The 21930-nt window shown below is 39.7% G+C and overlaps 1 protein-coding gene across 1 annotated transcript in view; it reads right to left on the reverse strand.

Moving 5' to 3' along the window:
* Window positions 1-441: 441 nt before the first annotated feature.
* LOC101856612 (5'-nucleotidase domain-containing protein 1) overlaps window positions 442-21930 on the reverse strand; it is a 25277-nt gene continuing 3788 nt past the window's right edge. Inside the window, exons 2-12 of the mRNA XM_005109883.3 lie at window positions 12718-12809; window positions 12265-12336; window positions 11783-11898; window positions 10453-10532; window positions 9554-9644; window positions 8976-9150; window positions 8488-8576; window positions 7400-7521; window positions 6624-6815; window positions 5370-5571; window positions 442-2684 (exon numbers count right to left, since the gene is read on the reverse strand). Coding sequence (XP_005109940.1) covers window positions 2590-2684; window positions 5370-5571; window positions 6624-6815; window positions 7400-7521; window positions 8488-8576; window positions 8976-9150; window positions 9554-9644; window positions 10453-10532; window positions 11783-11898; window positions 12265-12336; window positions 12718-12809 — 1326 coding nt within the window. The 3' untranslated portion in view covers window positions 442-2589. The remainder of the gene's footprint in view (window positions 2685-5369; window positions 5572-6623; window positions 6816-7399; window positions 7522-8487; window positions 8577-8975; window positions 9151-9553; window positions 9645-10452; window positions 10533-11782; window positions 11899-12264; window positions 12337-12717; window positions 12810-21930) is intronic.

The raw sequence follows: 21930 nt of genomic DNA on the forward strand, positions 1-21930 counted from the left end.
ACAGTCTATGCTGTTTGACTGAACTTGTTATAATCTCCTCAGCATCTCTATCACTCCAAAACATTAACCCACTTTATTCTATGCCCTGTGCACTGTGACTGTGGTCAATTTATTTGAACAACAGTCCATGTCACCTGTTCAAATACAAATTCATGAACAATGACTCCATTAGTATCAGCAGATTTAAAATGACAGGCAGTGGCCGCAAATAAAACATATAAACAAAAGTACTCATGATTCCACACAGCAGCAGAATTACAACATAGTACCTTGAAAGCGAGACAGGAGTTGCTGCACAGAACCAAAAGTAAAATACCAAAACCAATTCAAGGTGCAAATGGGGATTTCTAACTAAAAATATACATATATATATATATATATATAAGGAAAAAAATTGGATGTATATCGTGTAAACACAAAGAAGAAAAGAAAAAAATAATCTTAAATGTACAGGTTTTATTCTGGTTTCACCACTGCAAGATTGTACAAGAGGCAGGATCTCCACCTGAATCAACTTTTATAAATCTGCAACAGAACAGAGCAGCAAAGGGAGAGATCCTTGAAAATCCTCAAACAACCCCAACTTCAAGAAAGTCCCATTGTGGACTTGACCAGGATCATCAGCAACATGTCCCAGCATGATATCAACACAGCTAAAGGCACAGACACAAAGAGCACATCACAACATCAGAAAAAGTTAATACAGTCAAACCCCACTATACCACCTACCATGGGACGAATATGAAGTTGGAACAGCATAATAATAATAATAAGACTACGCAACTGAAAACTTCTGTTTATCAATAAATCCCCCCAAAAATCAGCGAAGCAAAAGCCTCCCCATAAATGCAAGATGTCAAGAAAAAGCGGCTAATCATGAAAATGATTGCTTCACAATATAGCAGTGACACACAGCTTCCTGAGAAGTAGATAGGGTTTGGTTCGATAAAGGGCCTTTATCAATACTGGAAGAATATTCAAGAAGCTGGAGCTATGACTTCGACGTCTATCTCCAATGAGACTCGGCCACTTGGGTGGAGAGCTTTTACAACTCCCAAAACAACACAACTCAAGAACTCAATATAGGGTGTTTTTACGTCCCCATCGGCACAATTTAAATATTTCAGGAGGCATGCCCTGCGCTGAGATGGATACATTCCAGCAGAAAGACCAAGATACTCTTATAAAAAAGGTCTCCCAACTCGAGAATCGAACTCGGGTCTTCTGCATGCAACAGCGAAGCGCCTAACCACTACACCAAAGGCACCGATTTAAAAACTCTGTACTGGAGATTTTAAAATATGGGCCATCCCCACCACAGGCCAGGACACTGAAAAGATGGGGACAATCTGGTTTTGTAAGAATATATGGTCATACATACAGTATATATCAATATTCTGTACAGAATGGGTTGAAAAACTTACAGATGGCTGCCCCTGAAATGTGAAAGAAAGAAAGCAGAAAAAGAAAAAAAAGTATTAAGTAACAACCCTTTTTCTTCTAATACTGAGTTCACCAAATATGCATTTGCAATAAAAACAAAAACAAAACAGAAGCATCATCACATTAGGTAAAACCCATCTCCAGAGCACAATGATCTGATGAAGTCTTATGAGGTCAAGATCCCAGTCTAAAGACTGATACAAGCACAGCTGTGCTCTCTAAAAATTTCATTTAGTCATTTCCAAGAAAAAGTAGGCTACCTAGTTGGCAAAAAAACTTGTCTTACCACATCGTTACTACAGACAACTGAAAGAGTAAATAAAGTGGAGTCTGTTTAAACCAAAATCTGCAGGTTGCTGGATTTTCTTCAGTTTAGCCAGGTTTGCCGTTAATAAGGGGGGAAAAAAAAGGTGATTTTCTTTTCTTTATGTTTACCACTTATTTCAGATTAATCATATTCAGTTTAAGCGGACCCCACTGTATTTTCAAATGGCACAATGTCAGGTAAAAGGAAGACAAATCGTTGTTCCTCTGTTTTAGAAAAACACTGATAAAAAAGTCTCAGTCCACTGATACTACATTTGCATCTATTAACTCAAAATGACGAAAAAAACAAACAAACTTTCGATCAGTGTTTGTTTGAGACCATAGCCACACACACAAACCATAATCCATTCACTTTCTCATGCCCATTGTTTGCACTGCTATATCTCACTTATCTCTTGTTTAAATGCACTGAGAATTTGCATATGGGTTTGATATGCTTCCAGGATAATTCTACCGCAGTGAAAATTAAAAGCCATTACCGCTTTTGGCTCTTTTGTTTATTGTAAAATTATGCACACGAATAAAAGAGGTAGTACAGTTGACCCTCTGTAATGGCCACCTGTCCAAGACAATCCCATGTACAAACGACAGCTTCCCATCCCACCCCCGTTACATTCTTTTTCTATATCATAAAGACACTGTCCAAGACATCCACTTGTCTAAGATAACCACTTTTCTCCTCGACTATGGGTGGGCGTCTTAGACAATTTCGACTGCCAGTCATTTATTCTTATATACTTATTTATTTGTTCAAATGGTCAGTCCAGGGGTTGTGAGGATAATTCTCTTTTTTTTTCTCCGAACAGATTATTACTGACTCTAGGGTAGAAGTGAGCGTGGTCGACCAGGGTGGAAGCCTCTGGAGTTACCAGGTTCTTTGCTGAAGGTGGTGAAGACATGATCGACAGGCACACCTGGGGAACAAGTAGACATATATATATAAATCTGCCGTCCGCCGACAAAATGCTTTTTTTTTTTTTTCATTTTTGGACCACCAAGGAATCTTAAAAATGGGCAATTTGCACACAGGACCTCTGAGAGTTTTTGCCCTTATCTGAAAAGGTCAGGTGTTAGATCTTACCTACCATAAGATCAGGGGTGTGGCTGAAAGACAACAGTAAGAAGGAGCCAAAAAGTAGCAGTAGAAAGGCTGCAGAAAGAGCCAGGGTCCCAGAGGAGGGGAGAGGGGGCAGAAAGTGAAGACAAAAGCAGATGACAGAACACGGTTAGAGAGCAGGACAGGAGGTGAAAGGAGAAAATTTTAGAGAAGAAAATCTTCCATCAGTCAGGTTTTGAACCAGGGACCTATTGAATGCAGGGTTTCTGCCACGAACTTCCCACCAAATTCAAGGCGATTTCAAGGAGGTTTCTAGGAGAAATTTTAAAAATTCAAGGAGATTTGGTCAAGAAATTCATGACAAAAGCCTATTTCCCATAGGCCTACACTTATCCGAAAGAAATCATAGTTTCGATTTTCCAACAAAAACTCTTTTCCAGGGTGACTGCCACCCCAGCTTCTCCCAATTTTCCAGGGGGGCTCATCTATTTTCCAGGGGCAAGTTACATAACAATGACAGCGCGTGCTCCATTTATATATTATATATAATATACACACAAACGTGCGCTCATGTAGGTACATTCTATCCAGTCAAAAACATGTCAGTGTGGCACAGGGGTATTGCTAGACTTAGATATTTCAGTCTGCTCTTTACTTATTTATATTTTTCCTTCATCATACTCGCACTGTATATATAAAAATGAATCTTCTTTTGAGCCTGAGAAAAGGCCAAGAGCCAGAATATCGACTGTCAAAAACCATTTTGGGTACCAAGGTATACATAATAAACGTGAAAGACAAACTCAAAGTAGAGTACATGAAATAACTTGACCTATTCAGTGTGAGAGGTGTAAGAACTGTGGGAGGGCAAGAATATGTAGTGACACTGAAAATCTGCGAATCTTGAACAAAAAGCTAAAATATATAAATATAATACAATACATGATGTAATTTACTGTCACCCACAAAATAAAACGGGAACCCTTTAGTTTAAATATTAAAATAAAACATGGCTTACAAGGTTTGAGTATGAGTATGACGGATCCCGATTCCACACAAAGCCAGCACCAACGCGCGCTTTGCAGAGAGCTCTAGATCTAGATCTAGTTGTAGTCAAAATTTTGAAAAGTAAAATCTACTTCCAAGTTCAGTTATTGTCATCCTGTGTTGTCTTCAACCCCATCCCCTCCTCCCCCGTGTGCGTCTTTAAAAAAATCAACAATCCCCCCCCCCATTCCCGAGTACTATACTTCGTAGCGCTTTGACTTTGAATGAACTTTGGTGACCTCACTGACCTGTCACGATGGTGAGCCCGACAAGATGCTTGTATAACTTTCTTTTTCTTTCGATCTTTTTTTTTTTCACAAGTGACAGCACAGGACAAAAGATTTATTTTCACGGTGACACAGCGTTTGTAATGCACAACCTGCATGTTACAAATGTTGCGTTATCACAATTATCAGACTACTACCGGCAAATTTCTGGGTGGTAACGAAAGCGAAAGTAGATCTTGATTTTTCCCGATCGAGCTTCGGTAGGGGGCTCATCACTCATACCCTTCCGCCTGCCACCATAGCTGCCCGTTCGCGTGTAACGTACTCTCAGGCTGGGAAAAGTCAAATATCACAATAGCGACAGGCAAAAATGAACTCAAGGACGTTATTGGATTCAGTTTTCAAGTATTCGAGAAATTTATATATTTCCCCGGGTCTTTCCCGGGGCAATTTACAAAGATTTCTTCTAATTCCCCGGGCATTCCCGGGTCTCGGCGATTAAAAAAAAAATTTCTGGGTAATTCCCGGGGGCCCCGGGCCTGGCAGTCACCCTCTGTCCGATCTGGCAAAATTCAACGAGTTTTTAAGGAGGTTCTTCAAATTCAAGGAGTCTTCAAGGAGATTTTTCCATGAATGCGAATTCAAGGAGTTTTCAAGGACTCCTCGAATTCAAGGAGCCCGCGGGAACCCTGTCAATGAGAGGCAAACACCGTAACCTCTATGCCACGAGATCCTCCCTTTCAATCCTTTGATACCCCACACCAACGCAGCAATGAAATGGTTGATTACACTGAAGAGCAAGACAGGAGACTTGTCATGAAGATATCAGCATCATTCTTGGTCAGGTGACCCACTTTAGAAAAGCATGTCTTAGAAGAGACCAAAAAAACCCTGCCAAACTCTCTCTCTGTTTACTTATATATTACAAAAATAATGGGAGTGCTTTTTTAATTGAATTGGATACCTACAGCTGCAATGTGTAATTGTGATGTCAAGTATAATATTCTATGGTTGAATGTCAGACAAAAGAAATCTTAGATTTCATCAGTTTGAACTGCGCATAATCAAAATACAGTCAAGTACCTTTAAGACAAGGCTATTTAACACAACATTCCTGTCACAACAAAAGGATTTCAAATTGGCGGGGGTTTCTCTCTCTCTAATCTATACATTGCAAATTCACATTACAAGAAATTTTCTTAACACAAAGAAATTCTCTGACCTCATGAAATTCATGTAACAGTTTTACTGTAGTTCTAATTTCTCACCTGCAAGGTACTCTATACTGGGCACACATATGTCGGCAAACTGCCCGATGAGATTGCCAAAGGCCGTGTTGACCGTCTTGCTGTCGGTGAAGGACTGATCTTGGCTGTCCGAACCAGCAGCCTGAGAGTCGTCAATAAAGATGGAGCCCCAGAACTCACTGACCATCAGCTCTATCTCCTCATCTGTCACCAGGGTGCTGTGCTGAGAGTTGGAGAACACAGGGGACTTAATTGGCGATACAGGAAGAAGGACTTTGCTAAAATTCTCTCCCCTTCAAACAAAGATACCCTCTGGAGATTTCATGTCCACAGAAACAAAATATTACTTTTTCAGCACTGGTGCCCCACATGGGGACTATTTATTAAAATTATGTAAGGTGTATGGTTGGGTGGGTCTACGCTACTGTCCTTCTGCTCAAAGCCACATGATAAAATGTGTGAGTTTGGGAAACCAGGAACAAGTCATATAGACAAAAATCAAGCTCAAGGCAAAAAATGGTCAATTTCATGTCCTATTTTAAAAGCACCAGGAATAAAGAGAGCAATATCGATGTTCAATATATTGTTTTCAAAATGTATAGCTCTTCTAGGAGCTTTGGTCATTTCTGTTTTTCCTCTTTACTGCTTTGATCCAAAGTCAAATGACATTGTAAGGAGCTTCAGACTCGAACAACTGCAATTACCAGGAATTTTCGAGGCAGAAAGAAAAGTGTCAGCGATTCAAATAATTCAGTCAACATTAACCACCATAGTACTGTACCAAGGAGTTTCCATTGGTCATACTTTACCACAGAGTTCGCACTTGTCATACTGAACCAAAGAATTCCCACTAACTATACTGTACCATGGAGTTCACTTCAGTTGTAAAGCTGTACCGTACCAAGGATATCCCACTAGCTGTACTGTACCAAAAAGTTCACTTTAGTTGTAAAGCTGTACCATACTGAGGATATCCCACTAGCTGTACTGTACCAAAAAGTTCACTTTAGTTGTAAAGCTTTTATCATACTGAGGACATTCCACCAGCTGTACTGTACCAAGGAGATAACATAAGCTGTACTGTACCAAGGAGTTCACTTTAACTGTGAGCTTTACTCTTCTGTACCAAAGAGTTCCTACTAGCCCTACTGTACCAGGGAGTTCCAACTAGTCATACTGTACCAAGGAGTTCCTAAAACCAATGGGTTCATCCTGGCCTTACTATTCCAATGAGTTTATCCTAGCCTTACTAAAAACCAATGGGTTCACCCGTACCTCGTATTTTCTCTTCCTCTTCTTGGGAGGAGCATCCGGGTCCTCAACCTCGTCCTCGTGTCCGGGCACGGTCCCGTCAGACACGGCGTAACCCTCAGCATCCATCTCCTCCAGGATCAACACCGTGTCCCACTTGCCCAGCGTCTTGGAGGGCCAGGCGTCCGCCCACAAGTTGTCCCCGAAATAGATGACCTGAAGTCAGTTTTAGTTTTAGTAAGAGTTTTACGGCACTTGCAACACAATAAGGTCATATAAGTGCCGAAGATTAGAGGTGTTACAAGAGTGTAACAAACACAAAAAAGAAGGAGAGGTCAGCACAACAGATGTTTGATAGGAAAGAAGGAGCAAACCACACCAAAGCATCAACCCTAGGGCCAGACAAGAAAAACATGACTATGGTCCAGGTCCTAAAAATATTCCCCCAAATACCATAGCTCCACACATTTTCCTGCATTCAGTAAATTTCAGCTATTGAAACGGGCCTGCAACAGCAATGTCCAAAATGGTAAGGGGCATCACTTCCACAGACTTAAGTGCTTAGTTCTCATTGGCAAATCCGGTCTTTAAAGCATACGGGTTTTCAGGACCAATACTAGAAAAAAGGAGAATACATTTGCAAACTCCCTTACTTAGACTCTTCAAAAATGTGTTTTCAAATACTGGTTGGCAGCTATGCATATGCATTGAATTTACAGATAAAAGACTGAAAGAAAAATGGACAAGATAATGGAGAGAAGTATGAAACATTGTTCCTCAACTTAATAACGAAGACAAACCTTAGGGTCTGTTTTTCCTGTCGTCTCACGGAGGAAATCCATAAGATCAACATGGTTACCGTAGCAGTATGCACCCCCTGATGTCAGACTCTTGACTTCGCCCCCTAGTTTTAAACCATCCTCTGGGGAAGATCAAAAGATTCAAAAGTGGCAATTATTGAGCTCTTTAATAATACATAAAAAAACAATAATATGAATTGCATTTATATAGCACATATCCACGCTCCACAGCAATGGCTTTAGTTTAATTTTAAAAGCACATCGGCACAATAACAGCTATTAAGTGTTGAGACAAAGCAAAATAATAAACACGCAAAAACAGACAGAAAGCAAAGGATTGGGACACACCAGTGACACCCTCCAACCACCTGCCCAGTGGCTTTGTTCAGGGCCAAAGTCAAGGGAATAGTATTGGTTCTAAAACTCTCTCTGACTGACAGCTCATTTAACTTCAGGGTAACTTTCTTGGTAGGAATGTTCATTCCAGTCAATCATCTTTGTCTCCCCCCACATGACACACAATGTGGCAGTCTGCAATGAGCCTGTAACATTTACATGTCTTTAGTTTTCGTAAGAGTTCTACGGCATATACAACACAATCAGGTCATACAAGAGCCAAAGACTTCAGGTGTTACTAAAGAGAGTAACATGCAAACAATAGAAGGGGGAGAATTAAGTCCAAAGAAGGAGAAAATCACACCAGAGCACCTGAAAACCGCCCACTTGCACAATTATCTAGGAAACCTGGAAGCACCCTTGCCCCAGCTGACCCCTGAGAATAGATCTACATAAATGGTCACTGAGTGAAAAGCTCTGATTTACATGAGCCATTTATCGAACCGGGAGTGGAAACACATCAGCAGTTGATCTACACTTTCAACCTTAACCCAAAACACCCAAGACTTTGGAATTTTGCCAATGTCTACTTACAGATGATTGGATTTGGATTTAAAATAACACCCTTAGAGAACCACCACCATCACCCCCTTCCCCTCCCCTTTGCAGACAACTTCCATGTCGTGAATCACACAGCACATGTGATTGCGACCCCATTAGTGTGAGCCAGGATAAAAACTTGTGTCACTCACCAACTACTGAGAAAGGCTTGGACTCTGTGAAGAATCGTGGTTTTCTCCCAGCGTACAATGTGAAATCAAAAAGAGACTTCCACTCAGACCTGAAAAAGGAAAAAAAAGTTTATCATGCAAACAAGAGAATTTGTTTCTAATAATGACAAAACAGAACAACTACTGTCAACTAAACCGAGTTCTGTGTTTTCTCAAAGAACACAGCTCCTGAGGCTTGTATTTTTTATTGTCCAATATAATGTACCCTGCTTTTAATTGGTATATTACAACTGTAACACTGATCAGTTTAACAAAACTATTTCGCTCACACATATGACATAACATAAAAGACAGGAATATAATACAAAAAAGTGCAAGATTTTAAATTCATGAAAAAACAAGGAAGCATATAATGCTATAAACAATTGTATCAGTATGATTTATTTCAGTTTTGAGAGAGTCAAAATCAACAGACTTCACCAACAGACTCTAGCGACAAAAGGAAGTACCCAAACACATGTTCCATGACGAGATGAGCAAAGTCCACATAGGAAGAGGTGAGGAGGAAGACCACACGGTTATCTTGTCTGAGGGACTTGAGCCAGTCCTTGATCTGCTGGCTCGCAGGATCTATGTACTTGCCAATGTTCTTTTTCATCTCCGGAAAATATGCACCCTTATCCTCTGTGAATGAGCAATCAACACAAAGTAAAAACTGTATATGGAAAAAAATGAAAGAATTGACTTCTTAAGGAATTGATACCTCCAAATTTTCTTTCTGTCACATCACATAAAGTAGCCTAAATGAGTACAGTCTAAAACGGTGCACTGCAAGATAGTTCAATCTTTCAGTACATACTCTGTACCAGTGGGTCAGTTATTTATTTCTAATTAATTTTTGTCAGTTTATTTACCCTATAAAGAATCATTTTCTGGGAGCTCTGATTGCATGGCAGTGCGTATAGATAGAATGCCCACATTCAGTGGGGTGGCAAAAAGAAGATTAAAACCATCGCCCCTGAAACGTATCACAAAGCTGTACACGTGATACTTGAAAAACAGATGAAAAGACTCTCTTCAATCTTACGTGCATACTGTGAAGGAATATACATGTCCTCCAAGGCATTCAAAACGTCTTTCCAAATGTGCTCAAACGTCGTCCTTCCTTCTTCAGTGCCCTGTGGAGGAAGAGGTTGGAACAGGGTGTAGGGCATAAATCATTTGTAATAGTTAAAACCTAACTTACTAATAACGAAAAAAAAAAAAAAAAGGATCAAACTATAAACTCCAATGAATGATTTCGAAGGTTATCCTTTGTCTTTAAAAAATCAGGCCGAAGGGCTAGAACCCTGATGGCTGCTGGATCGGAAAAGTAAAATAAAGTAAGTAAGTCTTCAAAAAAACAGGCTTGCTAATTCTTTCAAACCCCAACCAGGGACACTCATTGATATAACATCAGATTTTACATGATACTAACACACAAAATTACATCAGATGGGACCCGATTTTGGTGTGGTGTGTGTAAGGCTACCATGCCCCTCTGCCTGACATCCTGAGCGATGTATTATTAACATTCACATGAGTGTCAAAATCACTTTAGTTCCATATCCCACTCTGGGTATCCTTGTCATTATCAGCATCTAATTCAGAAAGATATTTTAAAAAACCAAAGCCGTCTTGTGTAGTATGCGCTGTCTTCCATACGAGTTTTGTCTCAGGCGGACCGGGTAGGGGATGGGGTTTCGCTCACTAGTGTACCGGTGGCAAGGGCTCAAAAGGTCAAAGATTAGAACTTAACTTTCTTTGCATCATAGTCCTATATCATAGCCAACATGCACTAACAACCTAAAACGCTTAGAAGCAAACAAAGCAGAATGTGCTGGTTCTAACTTATGTTATATACGTCTGTTAACAGTCAACTTGAGTGACTAAAACAATTAATCAGATATACATCACAAAAATAGAAAAGCGTAAAGGTCAACTTACTGCTTTGTGCATGTAGTCAATTATCTTGGCAAAAGCCACAAGGCCGGGAGTGTCAAAGTAGTTCTCAAAAAACCTCCACTCTGTAAAAAACACAAAACCGTATGAGTTATCGAGTGCCTTAAGGCTTAACTCCTTATCTCCAGCAAGCCGCTCCCAGTGGCTCTTGGTCGGCACTGCTGAGCTGGTGAGCCACTGGCAGCAGCTCGGGTACATTCCTTTACAACCACTTCGATATCGTACTACTTTTCGGCTATTGCCGAAAACAGATCTATTTTACCGGGAGTTCATTCATTTAATTAGATGAAAAACAGTTGAAATAGGTTCACTTACGATTTAATTACCAATTTAGCGGGGTATATATATGTCAATTTCAGATTTTGTACCAAAAGATGGCCCCAGCGTAGTGGGTTTACCCCCCTCAGAGATAAAAAGTTAAACACACGCTTTGTTTCTATTTCATAAAAAGATTCCATAACCTAATGGTGCCTTCATAGAACAAACAGACATATTACTTGCTGTTTGTGATGCTCAACCTGTAAACAAACATGCATTAGGATCAGAAATAGCCTTGCTAATTACATTATTTAATTAGAAAGGCACATTTTCCCAATCAGATGGAATTCAAGGCATGCCCCCCCCCCCCCCCCCCTTTCCTAGGTTTAAAAAATTGGGATAGGGTTTCATGGGGGCATGCACCCCCCCCCCCCCCCCCCCAATCCCCATTTTCCTTGCAATTTGATGTTTTGAAATAAGTTTCAAATTCTCTTGCAAAGAATGGTTTTGCGACAGTTCCAGTAGCCATATTATATATTTATATATATGTGTGATCTGCAGCAAAAAAAAAATACCCCCAAAAGCAATGCATTTGTGTGTGGGAGTGAAAGTTTAAATTTACCTGCTGCCCTTGCGCCTAGTTTGCTTGTACAAGTGAGGGACAAATATAGGGAACAGTAGAACATGTGCAGGACACGAGTTTATGTCAATGAACCTTCTCTTGACTTTTACCATAAAAATTATACTAACATCTAAGGAACTCCCGAAACCCTTGTCCTTTCCAATTGTGAGAGTAGAGAAACTGACAATACACATCTTTCTTTTTGGTAATGGGTGTTGTTCATGTGCACCATACATAATTATTCAGGACCAACTGCATGGAGCACCATTCCTTTAGAAGCACATATGAGGCCAACATCTTTTCTCTCGGAATTCAGTTATAAGAGAACACAGACCTGCTGTTTTACTTTAAGAGTTCACAAAAAACACAATCTTCACATTAAAAAAAACAATTCTCCCTTGCCACAAAGGAATAATTTCAAGAAATCCAACTTACTAGAGTCTATGCTTTTCATCCCATTCTTGAAAATGTCATAGTCTCCAAATTTCCTCTCAGCTCCATAGTCACGTTCTATTTCTGCAGCTGTCATCTTCTGAGTTCCATGTGTGGCTCTTTATTTGACATAGAAAATAAAAAGCAAAATCATGAGTAAAATCATTACAAAGGTTATTTGTCACATTCTTCTCACTGTTTTGGTATTATGACAGCATAGCAGTAGGGCAATAAACACAAACAATATCATAACGTAGATTCAGCCCCATAAGACATTTCAGCATACCTTTAACAAATGTTACGGACTATGATGACGACTTACTTCCAAATTTTGGTCCCTGTAAGCCAGTTCTAATCAGGAATGGAACTTAGTAATTTAGTGTGAGAAATGAACAACTTACATCTACAAGAATAATGGGCATAGGATCATTAATTTGATAGAGATTACAGGCAAAACTTTTATCACGCATCTGCAGAAAACTTACCGAAGTATTACGCCATCACTTCCAAGTTTCAGAATATTGCCTTTCTCAAAGTCAACAATGAGTCCTTTGTAACTATGAAAAGAAAGCATAGACAAGGCAAAAATATTAAAACATGAATGCAGTATAAATTCACAAGTTTATGAGATTTAGTGAGGCTAAAACAAAATAGTAAAAAAGGTAAATAGAGCTTTTATTTATCAAAATTTCATAAAAGAAGAATGAATGCATCATAAAACTGACACCTGACACTACTAAGCTACAAGCATTAACTATTTTATTGCAAGTCCAGCGCTTTATCATTTAATTACAACACCACCCTGTAACTGTAAACACAAAACGGACTGTTCTGAGATAAAATATAATACATACTGTGTTTACATATTTTTTCTCCAAAAAGGCAGGAACATGTCTAACCGACCAGACTACAAACACAAATATGGTCTTACAACTCACATCAATTCTTTGTCTTCCTGAAGTCTGTGAAAAATAGAAGCATCATATTTCTTGACTTCCACCAGATATTTGCGGACACAATCATACACCATCTGGTAGAGAGAGAGGGTTTATATTTCAATTATGTCAGAGCACCAAAGCTGATGAGAATTTACTATTAAAGTCAAAGGAAACTAGACACTAGACAACAAAACACAAAAAAATCACTTGGGTGGTATCACGGTGAAATCAGGTGAGCTTCAACATAAAAAATAGAAGAAAATAGCATTTTCCCACTCATTGGGTAATTTTTTAAAAATTCTTTTCATTTAAAGGCTCAACACCTTTTATGTCCATTTAAGAACACTTTTCTGAATGGATTTTACTGAAAAATGTTGATCAAAGGCACAAAAATCTCAATTTGCAGCTTCCAAGGACACTCTTCAAGCGTTGGAAGTCACCAAATTTGGCGCCCATTTTCTTGATAATTAATTATAATTATACACTCTGATGCCAGGCAACCCTCATCCCCTTTAACAGCAAGTGTCTCAACTTCTAAAAGATAGATGGCTATTTTTTTTCATCAAAAGTAAAACAAATGAACACGCTTTAAGACGATACCAAAAACTTCATTTCATATATACATATATGCCCAAAAATTGACGAGTGCTTGATTACCTTGCGGCGTGCCACAAATGTACATTTTCATTTAAAAAACACATGCATTAAGACGGTTGGAACATTATTGATAAGAGGACAATAGTACTTTAAAACTGTTTTAGCTGTTTTTATCTCAGAGGTCTATAGGCCCATAGAACATACATGGATCAGTCACCTTCTTGAATCCGATCTTCCTTGTTCTCAGAAAATCCAAATATTAAATACAGAACAGAACTCTATAAAAAGAATCTACATTTACAAGAAGATATACAAATCATAAAAATAGTGAGGGACAGAAAAGTTTCTATTATCTTCTCTTCACTCATTATGAAGACGCATCCATTGTTTTGGAGTACTTTTCACAACATATTGTTATTCGTGTACATTTTTCTATTCTATTTTCTTTATATTGAAATTTTAATGAGGCAGACAAAAACATGTATACTGTGAAATATATGCAAATTTATGTTTCTGATTTGTGTGTGATGGTTCGAAATGGAATGAAACATTGATTTAGATCTGCTGATGGTCGAACATAAAGGTGTCCGCTTCGTTGAGTTAAGAGGGTATTGCATGTTCAGTTAAAAATGACAGCTGTATGTATTCTTTGTAATAAATAAAATAATACAGGATGTAATCTTGATGAAAATGCTTCGTTTTGTGTGATCTTCAAAATCCAACTAAAAAAGAGTCACTGGCGAATCATTTGGTTAAATTTTTATAATACATGATTCAGAATTTGATATCATCTTCGCCATACACCTGATTTTTGTTGCTGCCAGCCAGCCAGCCAGTCAGCCATGCCTGCAGCCCAATGAAGATATATCGTCAGCCTGGTGATAAAACCGACTAACCCACAAAATATCCCCAAAACCTTTATTGGCCCTATCGATAGCAAATTGTCCATTTCATATGCTCACTCATAGTCAGATCTAAATTTTGTCTAGAAATGTCTTTAAAACATTAGAAATAAAACAGTATCACCCGGCATCCATCTGATTTTACCCTGCTGTTTCCGACTATCCCACCTGCGAGGGAGGGAATGAGGGTTGACTGTTTTTGTCGCGCTAACAATGAGGGGCCACGTGCTACGTTACTGACAAACCCCGGCTTTGACTCATCTCCGCACTTCGTTTGATAGTCTGGAATTCGCTCACGTAACCATGTGAGGTCTTCAAAAGGGAAATTTGTGTAATATTGCTCGTTGGTTTCATTTGGGAGTTATATAGATCTGGTTGTTCCCTCTTTTTTCTTCGTTTTAATGCTGCTGATAATGTTATTAATGACTAAAACTCCCCACTGTTCCCACAGAACTGTTGATCTCGTGACAAGACAATGCCGGTATTTCAAACGCATCTTTATGGATTTTGTTTTCTATGAAACTATTTTTTTCTGTCCACGTGTTCTTCTTTGTCTTTGTACTTGAAAGTTACCGAATTATGAAGGCATTTTCCCTTATTCGGACTACTGTCTCTTCTCCATATCATCTTTTCCATCGCAATTGAATGGACGAAGTCGGTAGCTTTTCATTCTTTACTAACTCACGCAGAAAAAAAAAATGTGGGACCTTTCCAACACACCATCTGCCCCCAACGAACGTTGTTTTTTAAAGTGCTTTTTCTTTTTTTTAATTTGCAGTGTTTATTGCAGTCATTACCTTCTGAAAAATCTTTCGACTTTCTTTGAAAGTTCATTTCGTTTGTGTTTTGTGTAGATTATTTTCTCAGTGTCATAACATAATGCTTCATCTTTTTATCAAACCTTAACTTACATAATGCTATAACATTCCATAAGACAATGCCACTCTTGCTGCGTCACCTCTGACCCTCAGCGCAGAGGAAAGTGATCCTCGTGACCAGGCTAATGTATCATCAGCTGATCATACAACAGTTATGTCACCATTGATCTCTGCAAAAAGGACACGGCATGAAAACGATTGGAAGGGTAACAAAAGGAAGAGGTTGAAAGAACTGGGGATGCCTCTACAAATGTCAAGGCACGAAGCGAGCAGGGTGTGAACATGATGTCCTTTGCAGTTGTAAACTGGTTGGTACAAAATGCAATGACATCACTGGTCACTCTCTTGGAAAGAAAAGAGAGCCTACGTAGGCTATATCCCACGATAAACAGGATAGACAAAAAGAGATCTTACACAGCAAGTGAAAACCCAAGGAGAAATTACACCCTTCAATACCACATAAAAGAGTCAATGGTCAAAGTTTGTAAAACAATCTTCATAAACACCACAGGCCTGACCCACTGGTTTATTCAAAGTGTCTTCTCCGAAAAAAACAAGAGCCCCCCCCCAGAACACATCACGCCCACCATGAGAGAGCCAAGGATGACATGTTTTTCCATAAAAGGAATTTTTTTTACAAACTTTCGAAGATATCCTCCTGTCTATAGATGACAATCCAGAAAACGTCAGATCTGCATCAAGTATACATGGAGAATTATGCAGAGAGGGTGAGAGCCACATTGAGCTATCAAGTGTTCTGACAAAAGTTCAAGAAAAACAATTTGGGTTGACTTTAAACCAAGAAAGACCAGTGCGACATTTGCACCAGCTTCGAATCTGGAAACCTAACAGAAACAGAATACACAGCGCATCGAATATGAATATGACGAAAGCTGTAGCTAGACCAGAGAAGGAGAAGGACAGGGAGGCTGCACTGAACCAAGAGAACAAAGTGTGTGTCCTTTGTATGGAGATCCAGTGCGTCCTTCTGGCCTCATCACTGAAGACAACCACCTTTTATTATAAAACAAAACTGGCTGTACACAATTTTACGATTTAGGATCTTGCCACTAAAGACACCAGATGATATGTCTGGTATGAAAGTGAAGTTGGTCTGAGTTTCAACAGTTTTCATTATGTTTGACTCACTAACTGATATTGCAAGTGACTGACTTCAACCACTTTATCATCTGTAGTGATTGGTGCAACTACTAAAACAGAAATGCCATCCTGGTGAGTGCAATGGCCTTGCTGGCCAAAGAGCTTGACTTCACAGTTGAGCAGAAATTCTCACCAAGGGCCATACCCAAATGGAGGTGGATTCAGTCCATGGCACTATTGAGCGATCGCTCCAAAACGCACTGATGTACACCCTAATGGACTACATGAACATCATGCTCCAAGCCAGACGCATCCCCAGGCCCTATGACGTTGTGTATCAGGGCTACAGCTTTTTCAAAGATTTCGCAAAGGTCGGCGAGTACAAAACAATCCGCCCAGGGAGAAAAGCAGGCGATCCTACTGTCACTGACTTGCAGGCATCAAAGTACACTCAATACTTTAAAATTCAGTACAAGCTAAACTTTGATGATGGATGGCAGGCGCTGCAAGGACCAAGAAAGCTGAACACCCAATGTACGACGGTTACTGCTGGACCTCTCTGTAAAGACAGATTGAAGATAATTGCCAACCAGTATAAACATCTACTGGAGTTGAAGGCCGTCGTACCCCGATGCTACCACAATTACCATAAAAATTTGCCTCAGTAAGAAGTTTTGAAAGCGATCAAGTCAAATTCGATTATTGTAGAGTCTTTCAAAACAATGGTAACTTTTGTCGTATTGCCTTATTATTGCCAGAGGACACAGAGTGAGACAGACATGCTCTTCTTTTGTCAAGAAAACTCAATAACGTAGTTCTTGTCAAGCCACGCACCTTGAAGAAAGTTGGTACATTCTTTGATACGTACAAGGTCTTTTTGTATAATAATAATATATTATTATGTAACCAACTTCACCGAAACTATTGCTGAGGTAGCAGAGCTTTTGTGTGGCTTTCTGCTTTCATTTCTTTCTTAGTATTACTTTTTTTAGGCATTTAAAAGGCCACCCAGTGCCAATAGTACCATGTCAGACATTGTCATAAATTCTAAAGGCCTGCTGATGCTGCTGCTACTACTGTTGTTTTTGTAGTTGTTGTAGTTGTTGTTTTTGTTGTAACTGCTCTCCCTTACCCTTCGAGCCTCCTGTTCTTCTACTTAAAATGTAATTAATATACCCATTGCTGTGTTCTGCTTCTTCTACTTCTATTAAATGTTCAACTTTGTGACTGCTGTTTTTGCCCGAATTGACTTGGAAGCACTGAAATGGCAGCAGCTGATAGTATGTTGGTAGCAATAATATCGTCCTCCTCCTCTTCCTTCTTCTTCTTCTTACTCCTCCTCCTCCTCCTTTTTTCTCCTTATCCTCCTCCTCCATCTTCTTCTTCTTTTTCTACAAAAGATCACGACGATTGAAACAACAGATCAAATACGTTACCGTCAAAGGTGGCTTGGCTGCATTCAACCAAACTCAAGGCCAGCAGTGGCTTCCTGATAAAACCGGCCAACCCAATTGAAGGTTGGTAGGTTTTATCCAGAAAAATTTGAGTGACATAACCGTCTAACACACGCAGTTTCATTAAAAGGGATTTTTGAAGGAAAAAAAAGGGTCTAGTTTTTCGGTAAAGTTTTTTTATAGGTGTTTAAAGAATTGATTTATCATTAGACGTCTTTGTTTTGAAATAAAACAGTTTTTTCCTTCTCCTGTAAAATTTACCTCACTGGAGTTAGTCGGTTTTATCACAAGGCCGATGATATATATGTCATGACGTGGTGGATTCAGGCACTTGTCAATTTTTGGGCATATGGGGCTATTGGTATCATCTTAAAGCTTGTTCATTTGCCTTCCTTTTGGTGAAAAGAATACAGTGGAACTCGGATTTAACGAGCTCGGATTCAACGAGAGGAGATAGATTCCCTGTTTTTTTTCTTCTTTAAAATCAATAAAAATAACCCCGATTCAACGAGCACTTAAATCAGCAAGCTCGGATTCAACGAGGTCGCTTCCAGGGGGAACAGCCCCCACAGACGTGGTTTCACTCATTTTTCTCCCAGAATGACCGTTATTTATTCCCGGAAACCATCCATTGCCCTGCATCGTGAACTACTGTTCACTTAACTGATTGAATGCGACCAATCAGCGGCCTTTTTTCATACCAACACATGCGTTGTTGGCACACGCACATGTATACTCTGGTGTGTGTCGGGGTCGGATGGGCGGCCTGCACACGTGTGACTGTGTCGGGGGGGGGCGCGGCAATAGCGGTCTGGGCGTTGAACGTCGCAGATACAACGCGTCACAGTCTTTTTTTTCCCCGGCAACTGATCATTATTATATAAGCTAGTATTCACGTAGATCTACGTAATGAATTGAGCGCTCCTCTATGGAATCAAAAGTTGCCATGTTCTAGGCTCTACACAGCAACACAACTTTTTGGCAAACAATCGAGATGACACTGGCGTGCATTTGAACGAATTGGTCTTTTTTTTTACACAGCTCATGTTCTTGTTGTTGTTGTTATCGATCCAGCAACAGCTCTCGACCTTCTGTCCAATGTCATGTTGTGATAAGTGCAGGTCTGCTGCAGTTGCTGTAATGTTCCATAGAGTGTGTTGTCTATGTTAGGTCTCGTAGGGAGAAGGGTAGCTCTGATGTCATTTACGGCTGTGCAGTGGAACAGGTGATGCTCCACAGTCTCATATGCATAGTCACACAAGGGACACATTGGGGGAAGTTCCGCGTTTATTCTGTTCAGGTGGAAGTTGAGCCGTATATGTTCTGTTCGTAGGCGGAAGATCGTGGTCTGTTTCTTTCTCTGAAGGCGGTTGATATTGTCATTCCTTTTTGTTGTGGTCATATGTTTGAAAACTGCTCTGCCTTTCTTTCCCAGGGCCCATCTGTTCATCCAATCTTGTTTGTTGTTGCTTTTGATGATTTGTTTTGCAGTGTTGTATGAAGTTGGAGTGTTGGGTTGTTCCTGTCTAGATCCCCGTTTGGCAAGTGTGTCTGCTCTGTCATTTCCAGGTATGTCTGAGTGTCCGGGGACCCACTGCATTACTAGGTTGATGCCACAGAATGTTATCAGATGATGGGATCCAAACAGTATATGGGTCAAATCTTGGTTTAGATGATGGTCATTTTCTATGGCTTATAATACTGATAGTGAGTGAGTGAAAATCACAATGCTCTGTGCTTTTCCAGGATGAGTGTCAAAAACTGTGCAGAGATGGTACTGTGCTGTTTCAATTGCCATCATTTCTACATCGTAGTTGCTGCATTTCTCTCCACAGGCAGCAGAGATCTCATTGGAACTTCCATCTGGATACTGTATTAGTATTCCATATCCGGCTTCGGTTGTGCCTTTGAATGCTGAGCCGTCCGTATAGACGTGTATCCAGTCATCTGAATAGCTGTCGACTGATGTGATGCAAGCATCAGCATCACTGGGTCTGAAGATTTTGTGCTCTTGTCTTTGAGAGATGTTGTAATGATTGGCTTTTTTAAAAAAAGGTGGAGAGGGATGTTTTGGTTGACTCTTTTGGTTTCTTTTCTGTTTTGTGGTAGATGGTGGCTCTCCATTAGTTCTGTGATGTGATGCATGATTGACTTTTGTCGAATTCGTTTCTTTTGTTTCCATGTTTCTACTAATTTCCTGTTTGGGTGGTTGGGGCACATTCTTTTAGTTCTTTCATGTAGCTCCAAAACTGCTTTATCTCTGCAGATTCCCAGGGGTTCAACATTTGCAAGGATTTCGCATGCGGCGGTAGGTGTGGATCTCATGCCGTCATTTATAAAACGAAGGGCATTGTTTTGGACCTTGTCAAGGGTGTTGCAAGTAGTTGTACTGCACATAGTGAGTAGGCTATGGCTGTATTCCACGGAAGATCGGACATAACCCAGGTATAGAGCTCTCAGAGTTTGTTTGTCTGAACCCCATGAACTGCTTGCGAGTTTCTTTAAAAGTTGGAGTCTTTTTTTTTGCCTTGTTCCTTATGTTCTCCACTTGGCTTTCATGGTTAGCCTATGGTCAAGTTTGACTCCTAGGTAAGTTGGATGTTCTTCTTTGGGGAGATTTTCATTTCCTATCTTTAGTTTGAGATTTTCTTTGGCTGATTTATGGCTCTTCGTGATGGTGTATACTGTTTTCGTGCAGTTTATTTTAAGTTTCCATTTCTGACAGGAATTATGGAACCTCTTGAGGTCTTCATTTAATTTCCCTGCTCCTACTATCGTGCTGTGATGTGTCTTCCAGAGAGCAAGATCATCGGCATAAAGAGTCTTTTCTGATTTCAGCACGTTCGATACGTCATTAAAGAAGATCAGGAACAAAGTGCAACTCAGACAGGAACCTTGAGGTAGGCCTTCCTCGTGTACTTCTCTTGACGAGTGGGCATTGTTTACCTTGGTTTCAATGTTTCGATCCGACAGGAAGAACTTGATCCATTTGTAAAGTTTGCCATGTATCCTGATGTCCATCAATTTCATGAGTAGGCCTTTTCTCCACACTCTGTCATACGCCTGTTGGAGATCTAGAAAGATGGCGACAGTGTGTTTACTCTCCTGAAATCCATCCTGGATGTTTTGACTCAGTTTAAAAAGTTGATTTTCTGTGTTGCTGCCTTTTCTGAAGCCTGCTTTTTAAGCTGTTAGTATTTTCCAGGTACCAGTAGAGGCGGTTGTTTATCATTCTTTCCGCAAGCTTACCGATACATGATGAGCTCATAATATAATGCAAACATTTCAGGCACTATTTGTTACTTCTCTTTACACACTACTTGCTCAGTGCCTGTATTTATCTACACAAAACCTCATGTTTGCTATAACGAACCCTCGGATTCAACGAGGTTTTAGGTCAGGCCCGGCGACCTCGTTGAATCCGAGTTCCACTGTATTGATCTATGTTGAATAGAAGTCGAGATATTTGTGATTGAAGGAGGTCAGGATCGCCTGGGTTCAGAGGTAAAATTATCGAAAAAATGGCCACCAACATTTGGTAATTTCCATAGCCTAAGAGTCCTTGGAAACTGAAAATTTACATTTTTTGTGCCTTTCATCAATGATTTTCCGTTAATTCTACACAGAAATGTGTTTATAAATGGACATAAAAGGGGTTGAGCCAAAAAAAGAAAATTACAAAAAAATTGCCCCTCGGCCAAAAAGATGCCGATTTCTCTGCTTTCATTATTTTGACTATTGATGAGCGCCTGATTTCACCAAGACACCTCACATATTTATGTTTCATTAATAAACTTAAAACTACATTTGATCATAAAAATAATATGTATGTGTCACAACGCAGTGGAATCAGGAGCTCGTCAATTTTTTCTCTTATGGAGTTATTGGTATCATCTTAACAAGGAAGTTCATTAGCCTTGCTTTCCATGAAAAAAATATCCATTTATCTTAATAGAAGTAGTTGAGATATTTGCGAATGAAGGAGGTGGGGTCGCCTGGTTTCAGTAGTGAAATTAGCGAGAAAATGGCCGCCAAAGTTTGGTTACTTCCATAGCTGAAGAGTCCTTGAAAACTAAATTTAAATTTGTTGTGCCTTTAATTAACGATTTTCCATCAAACCACCTATAACAGTGTTTTTGAATGGACGTACAAGATGTTGAGCCAAAAAACAAAAATGTGAAAAAGATTTCCAAACTGGCTGAAAAATGATTTCTCGGATTTCATTATTTTGACGAGTGCCTGATTTCACCAGGATGTATAATATATATACATATATATATA

This window comes from Aplysia californica, unplaced genomic scaffold (genome assembly GCF_000002075.1).
Source record: "Aplysia californica isolate F4 #8 unplaced genomic scaffold, AplCal3.0 scaffold00825, whole genome shotgun sequence".
Taxonomy (NCBI): Eukaryota; Metazoa; Mollusca; class Gastropoda; order Aplysiida; family Aplysiidae; genus Aplysia; species Aplysia californica.